Raw genomic sequence first — 7,329 nt, forward strand, 5'->3', positions numbered from 1 at the left:
TATACTAATTTATAAAACATATACAAATGTATATGTTAAATATACACATCTATAGAAGATATATACACAAATATACAAAATATATGTTACTTAATATAATAAATTAATAATACTTGGTAGTAAATTAATAAATTATTAGAAGTAAGTTTTTAATTTAAAGTAGAAAACTAGAAATTCAATTTAAAATTTTAAAATCATTAAATGAAAAAATATAAAAAGTAAGGACTAAGGAGTGAATGAATTTGGGAAATTTTATTGATTGCAAAATGATCCAAAATTTATAATTTACATAAATTTAAAAACTCAAAAAAAAAAAAAAATGAATCCGGGCCGGGCCGATTAGCCGACGTGCCTGGACTGGGCCGAGTTAATTGGGCCCAAATTAAAAAATAACCGGCCCGGAACCTGGAATTCTAAAGCCCTAGAGCTTACCGGGCTGGGTCCTTTAAGTGGGGCTGACCCGGCCCACTTGACAGGCTTAGTTGAGGGAGAATCATTTTGTTCAACAAAAGCTTGTTAATCTCACCTTGTTTTCAATATATTTAGTGATGTGAGGGTTAATGCCATACCTTGCTTTGTTTACTTATTTCATCTACTAGTAAAATTAGACGAATAAGCCTTTAAATTAAAAAAAAAGTTGGGGGGGTGGAGTGGGGAGGATAGATAGCTGCTAAATTAGTCCAGTATAATGGATTCAACATTACATTTACTAAGTTTTACTATGTCATCTATGATAGTTTACTTACTATTAATACCACTTTAATGTGACAAGTAGTAATTTCAGAATTTAATGTCACAATGGAGAGAGAGGGTGCGCATCCGTTAACAAATCGAATTATTCATCTGCTGCACTATAATCAAACTTCTTTATAACGTCGTTTGTTTGGATATTTTTTAGCTGCTATACTAAGATGTTATTTTAGAGGACAAATTACATAACATGAAAGATTAATTTCACAAAAATATGACTATTATAATAATATATTGTTATAAAGAATGACTATTATAGAGGTATATTAATTTATAAAATAGAGTTTTAATAATCTTTTGGGACACTTGATTTACGTAGAATACTTTAGTGCAAAAGTCCTTTTCAAAGGTACTAAGGCTGCATTTGTTTTTCTAAGATTCAGACGTCTGAATCTGAATGCACGTCTGAATGATTAAGATGTTGTCTCTAGATCTGAAAACTGAATGATTAAGACTGTTTGTTTTTTAATATCTGAATGTACAAAAAAAAAATATTTGTATATATAATAAAATAAAAAATATAATTCAAATAAAATATTAATTATATATCAGAAAAATATATAATTTAATACAACAAAATTATATTATTTGATTGAAAAAAATATTTATGTTTGTTAGTGATAGCGGAGATGGTTTATGATGGTGGGTGCGGTGACAATGATTGATGTTAGTGATTAGTAATATTAGTGGTGATAGTTGTGATGGTTGGTATTATAGTGATGTTATGATGGTGGTGGTTGATAGTATTGGTGATGGTTATGATTTGACGTTGCTTGATGTTAGTAGTTGAAGATGTTGATTGTGATGGGTTTTCATGAATGCATGATGGTTAACGATGTGTTGGTGATAGTTGGAGATGTTGTTAGTTGTGATGGTGGAGATGGCTGTTAGTAAAGATAAATTGTAGCGATGATAGTGATTGAAGTGATGGTAGAGATAGCGTTACTAGTGACAATGGTGGTGGTCGCCGAAGAATGCGTGGAGATTGTGATGTATTAGTGGTCGCAGTTAGTGGTGGTGCTAGTTGTGATAAATGAGTAGGTCGATAGTAGGGATTGACCAGTAATGGTTGATGATGGTGATGATGTTGACAGCGGTAGTAGCGGTAAATATAATTAGAATAATAGAGGTAGTAGGTGTGGTAGCGGTTGACAATACTGGTTGGTAATGATATTTGTTGTCGATGATGGTTGCAATGGTGGAGGTGGTTGGTGGTAGTGGGTAGTGGTTGACAATGATGGTGGTGGCAGAGGTGGTGATTGATGATTATGAATAGAGTGACGATGAATATTATCCAATACCAGAATACCTCTTCAGACCTATTAAGACTTAATTCTAGATCTGTATGATTAAGACCTATTCGGACCTATTAAGAGCTAAAATCTTAAGAAAAAACAAATACACTTAATGGTATGAAATCTGAACCATTACATTCAAATCTCCATTAAGTGCAAACAAATGAGCCCTAAGACAAACATCCTAATTGTCCAATTAAATGGTCAAGGAATTTATTGGTGAACTATAATGGTAAAAAATATTTATGACTTCTAAAGAATAGTATAATAGAATACTGAACTAAAACATGAAACATGTTTTGGTTTACCTTTGGTAAGTTATCCTCTCAAAAATAAAAGTTGGTTTTCATATTAATTCCCACATATCACCACATGAATATTTTGACCAAAAATTTTATTTTTGTAACATTTATCATATTAATTTTATTTAAGATAAAAGCATTTAAGGGCCAAAACTAAAATTGAAGAACGATAAAATTGTCATTTTGAAAATATAGCTACTATAATTGCTGTTTAATGAAGACTAACCTCAAAAGAAATTTTAATTATGCATAGTCAAAAATTTTAATAAATGGAAGTAAATTTTTATTACATTAATTTGCACTAAATTGAACAAGGAATTGCTACTATTGAGTAGTATTAACTAGTGGATTTAATTGAAGAAATGCCATTGACTTATTCTTCTGAAATCATTGTGCAAGGCAAACTAAATTAAGTGAAAGGCTAATCTAAGTAGATAAATTTTATACCCCACCATTCCAAAATAGTTGTTGCGTTTTATTTCTCGAGAGTTAACTTAATTAATTTTAAAACTAAATTAGATTACTATAAGTTGCAATTTTATAAATTTAATGAAAAATACATTTTATAATGTTGGTCAAAACTCATATCATTTGACTCTAAAAAAAAATACTACTAGTATTTTAAAACGGAAAGAGTATTATGTGAATTTACTAATTTTGAAACAATTTATTAAATGGTACATTTACTATGTCGATTATATTAATATGTCATTTAATAGGAATAACAACAAATTTTATTATTTTACGATAGAACTTGTTTGTTGCTAATTCTTATTTTTAAAATAGTGATTTACATATGAATGAAAAGGAAAAGATGAATAAATATTACATAACCTACTAATTCTTTGGGACAGTTAATTTATGTATATCCATCCGTGGAAAAGGTGAGATACTATTTAACAATATATACCCAAAAAAAAGAAGAGGAAAATTTTGGCAAAACAAGAAATCACATGGAAATCAGATTTGTAATTAAATTAGAGTTATCTACTTGTGAAATCCAATCATTATACCTCAATTTGGTAAATACTTTGTTTTAAGACCTGACCAGAACAAGTCTTACTGTTTTTGAATATTTACCATTAGATCACTCATGTATAAAAATATCGGATTTGACTTATATACATCAAAAATAAAATACATGCAATTATTTTATAAATGATGTACCAATAATTAAAGAAATTTATACGCACTGATCATATAAAAATACTTATACAATTTGGTACCAGTTAGATAAATCTCTTGCTAAATATTTACTGTAATTGATAAGTCGATAAAAATAATAACCAACTTGCTATCACAAGTTAGAATTCACTAATATCCTAAAACTGTTTTTAAGTAAATAACTTAAGTCCTAATTAAAAGTTCTTTTCTTTTTCTTTTTTTTTATAATAGCAAAAAATTATAAAAATTAAACACCAAAAAGGTCTAGGTACATTCACATTTCACATTGCAATAAATCTCACTCCTTTACTACTACCATTAAGATAACAAAGAAAGGGAAATTAAATTATATTAAATTAAAGATGAGAGAATTTGAGCTATAAAAAAACTCTATTTTATTTCCCCTCTTAACTAATTCCTCCTCCATTTTCCCTTCATCCAATTTTCTTTCAATGGAACTTGATCAAAGTAACAACCAAAACCTTTCAATTCATCAGCCATTTTTTATGCCCAATAACAACATTTTGAAACCAGAAATTGATGATGATTTTTGCATAGACTCTAAAGATTATTATCTTAAAGATTTTGAACACCTTGATCTTAATTTTTCTAATACCACCTTCAACAATTTTTCTCAAAATTTTATGATTGATGATGATACCAATGGTACTACTTATCATGACCCCTTTGATCCATTTTCAAATATTGAGGATAATTTTTCTTCATTAGGGGATTTTAACTTTAGTAGTCATGAGCTTACTCCATTTGATCAAGAAAATGGAGAGAGTGGTGGTAGCAAAGTAATGAAGAATAATTTTCATGATGATGAATTTATGAAGCCTAATTTGAACTTTGTTAATGTGCCTGATGATCAAAGTTCATGTGTCACTGGTGATAACAATTTATCTTCATCTATTAAGAAAAAGTTAGGTGGTAGAGGGAGGCCGAAGAAGTCGTCTAAATCGTCCAAAGGACAATGGACGATTGAAGAAGACAGGTAAGTAACTATATCATTTTGAATTATATGATCATCTCATCAGAGTGCAGACGTTTAATCATCTACATATAAATGTTCCATAAAATTAATTAAAACCTTTTCAATCCAAAACATTTTCATCGAGTGAATAGCTAGATTGACCTTGAAACACAACAAGTATATACTTTTGCTATAAAACAAACTTGTATTTTTAATCGGTTAATTATGTTGTGACATCATTTTTTATATATGATTTCTTGAAAATTGATCAAACTTTTTAAATCCAAAGTATTTTCACCGACTGAATAGCTAGATTGATGTTAAAATAAACGATTATATACTCTTTTTATGAAGCTAAACATCATTTTGTATATATGATTTCTTGTGACTAATCAAACTTTTCAAAGTGTTTTCACCTACTGAATAGCTAGATTGAACTTGAAACCATAACAATTAGTATATGTTCTTGCTATTAAACAAGCTCATACTTTATCTTTGTTATTTTTTTTTTTCTCAATAATGGGAAACAATTTTAAAAGAACCGAATCAATCATATATCTATTTCACTAAGGCTCTCTATTCGAGATAGTGCCTAGATCGTTATGCCTTTTTGTTTTGTTAACTTCCTATTAATTAAGAAATTACTTGATATTCTTATCAAATAGTAATAATATCTTATATGCTTGTGAAGGCTTTTGATCCATTTGGTAGAGAAATTTGGAATTAGAAAATGGTCTCAAATTGCTCAAATGCTCAAAGGGAGGATAGGCAAGCAATGTAGGGAAAGGTGGCACAACCATCTTAGACCTGATATAAAAGTAAGTATATATTTTTTTTCTAATTAATTTCTTTATTTGCAAATACTATTAATCTTGCTTTCTGTTTAATTATAATTATGGATCTTCTCTTAATTTTTTATCTTCTTTTTGTTAAATACAAGTTTATCACATCCCTTATAAAGGTTCTTACTATATCTGTGCGTGTGATGAATTTTGTTAACAATTTCTCTATTGATTCATCAAGTTATATATACACAAAAAATTTCTTAAGTTGTTTAGTAAATGATTCTCTTTTTATATTTTTATAATATGTGGACCTTTCATGCTATTGGTTAAAGATGTTAGAAATTTTATTAAAAAGTGTTAAGACGGTGATCTAAGACTTTGTAAGTTAATTGCTGCAAATATTAGACGATGGTCTAATGTTTATCTATAAGGTTGAGCGATATATGAGAAAAAACTAAACCATAATTTAAAATTCTCCAAAAAGATAGTATTTCAAAAGTTATATCTGCACAACTTTTAAAAATACGGACAAAATCTAAATGCTAGTTTAAAAACGGCGGCACGTTTGCATAAATCAAGTAATCAACCCATAGCCAAGTATAAAGATTTTTCGTATTATCATTTTTATCAGTTTAGAAATCACTAATGTTTATTACCATAAAACTTAGATTCATATGTGATTATTACCTTATTATACAAATATTTCTACACGTAATTAACCTTATCGATGATATGCATGTTTTGGTTGTCGATGCATAAAACTTAAACTTTTTCCCGTTTTTGTATTGTCCAGAAAGATTTTTGGACGGAGGAGGAAGACAGGATCTTAATCGAAGCTCATGGTGAAGTGGGAAATAAATGGGCAGAAATTGCAAAGAAACTTCCTGGAAGAACTGAGAATTCAATTAAGAACCATTGGAATGCAACAAAAAGAAGACAATTTTCAAGAAGAAAATGTCGTACCAAATGGCCAAGACCTAGTTCTCTTCTCCAAAATTACATCAAAAGTTTGAATTTAGAAAAAGGAAGCACCAAAAAAGACACAAATCCCAATGGTCGCGTGGAGTATACAGGTTCAGTCGCTGAAAACAGAAATGAAAATTTGGCTAACAGGCCTAAGCGTCATGCTAATATAGCCAAAGTGAAGGTGTCGCCTAAGCTAGAAGCGATTGAATTTTGCCAAGACAATAATGCTGGTGATTTTGATTTGAGCGAAGTGCCAGAATTTGCATTGGGTGATAATTTTTTTGATGAGAATAAATCAATGGATGCTTTTATGGAAGAGATTAATCCTAATGTTGGTACTTCCATTATGCCTTGTAATTATGAAATGCCAACATTGATGATGCAAGGTGAAGTCAACAAGGAGATTGATTTGATAGAGATGATTTCTAGAGTTAATTAATCCATAGATATTACAATGTTTTTTATTTTGAACACTTGATGTTGTGAGAATTGATCTATACATGTTGTTTAAATATTTATTAAGTATGATAAAAATAATTACCTTAAATATTTATGTTTCCTTGAGTTGTTTTATGCTAATTTTTTTTTATCTACTGAAGAAAAAAAATTCAGAAAAAAGTGAGGTTCCACCGAGATTTGAACTCGGGTTACTGGATTCAGAGTCCAATGTCCTAACCGCTAGACCATGGAACCAATTTGGCTGTATTTTGGGTACTCAATGAATATAACGTGTAAAGATAACGTGTAGAGGTAGGAGCCATCGTCTGCTTACTTAGATAAGCGGTCATCATTAAATTGACTTTACTAAGAACTCTATAATAGGGAACTTTCTTTTCCCGGTAGAAGTTTTCGAGCAAATTTAATACTTAATATCAATAATATTTCCTGAATTTCGACAGGGCTTGCAAAGTCGAACATCGAACATTTTTTTACCGAAAATATTTGATTTGTTAAGACTTAACTTCAAACGATTTCAATAAAAATACATATAAAAAATGATGAAAAGCTTAGTCATGTGTGTTAGAAGTGTTTTTTGTCAAAAATAAAAGGAGGAATTATTTTTCAAATTTCAAGAAATTCAACACACAATT

At 29.3% G+C, this 7,329-nt stretch overlaps 1 protein-coding gene and 1 non-coding gene across 2 annotated transcripts; one reads left to right on the top strand and one right to left on the bottom strand.

Moving 5' to 3' along the window:
* The first annotated feature begins 3,993 nt into the window (after positions 1 to 3,993).
* LOC107873930 (transcription factor MYB98-like) lies at positions 3,994 to 6,677 on the top strand. Its single transcript, XM_016720850.2, has 3 exons — positions 3,994 to 4,508; positions 5,179 to 5,305; positions 6,066 to 6,677. Exons 1-3 carry the CDS (start codon positions 4,018 to 4,020, stop codon positions 6,675 to 6,677), a joined length of 1,230 nt encoding a protein of 409 aa, XP_016576336.2. The 5' UTR covers positions 3,994 to 4,017.
* A 182-nt stretch (positions 6,678 to 6,859) lies between these two features.
* TRNAQ-CUG lies at positions 6,860 to 6,931 on the bottom strand. The gene has a single exon. It is a non-coding gene; the product is annotated as a tRNA-Gln (tRNA).
* Positions 6,932 to 7,329: the final 398 nt, after the last annotated feature.

Source organism: Capsicum annuum, chromosome 6 (assembly GCF_002878395.1).
Source record: "Capsicum annuum cultivar UCD-10X-F1 chromosome 6, UCD10Xv1.1, whole genome shotgun sequence".
Lineage (NCBI taxonomy): Eukaryota > Viridiplantae > Streptophyta > Magnoliopsida > Solanales > Solanaceae > Capsicum > Capsicum annuum.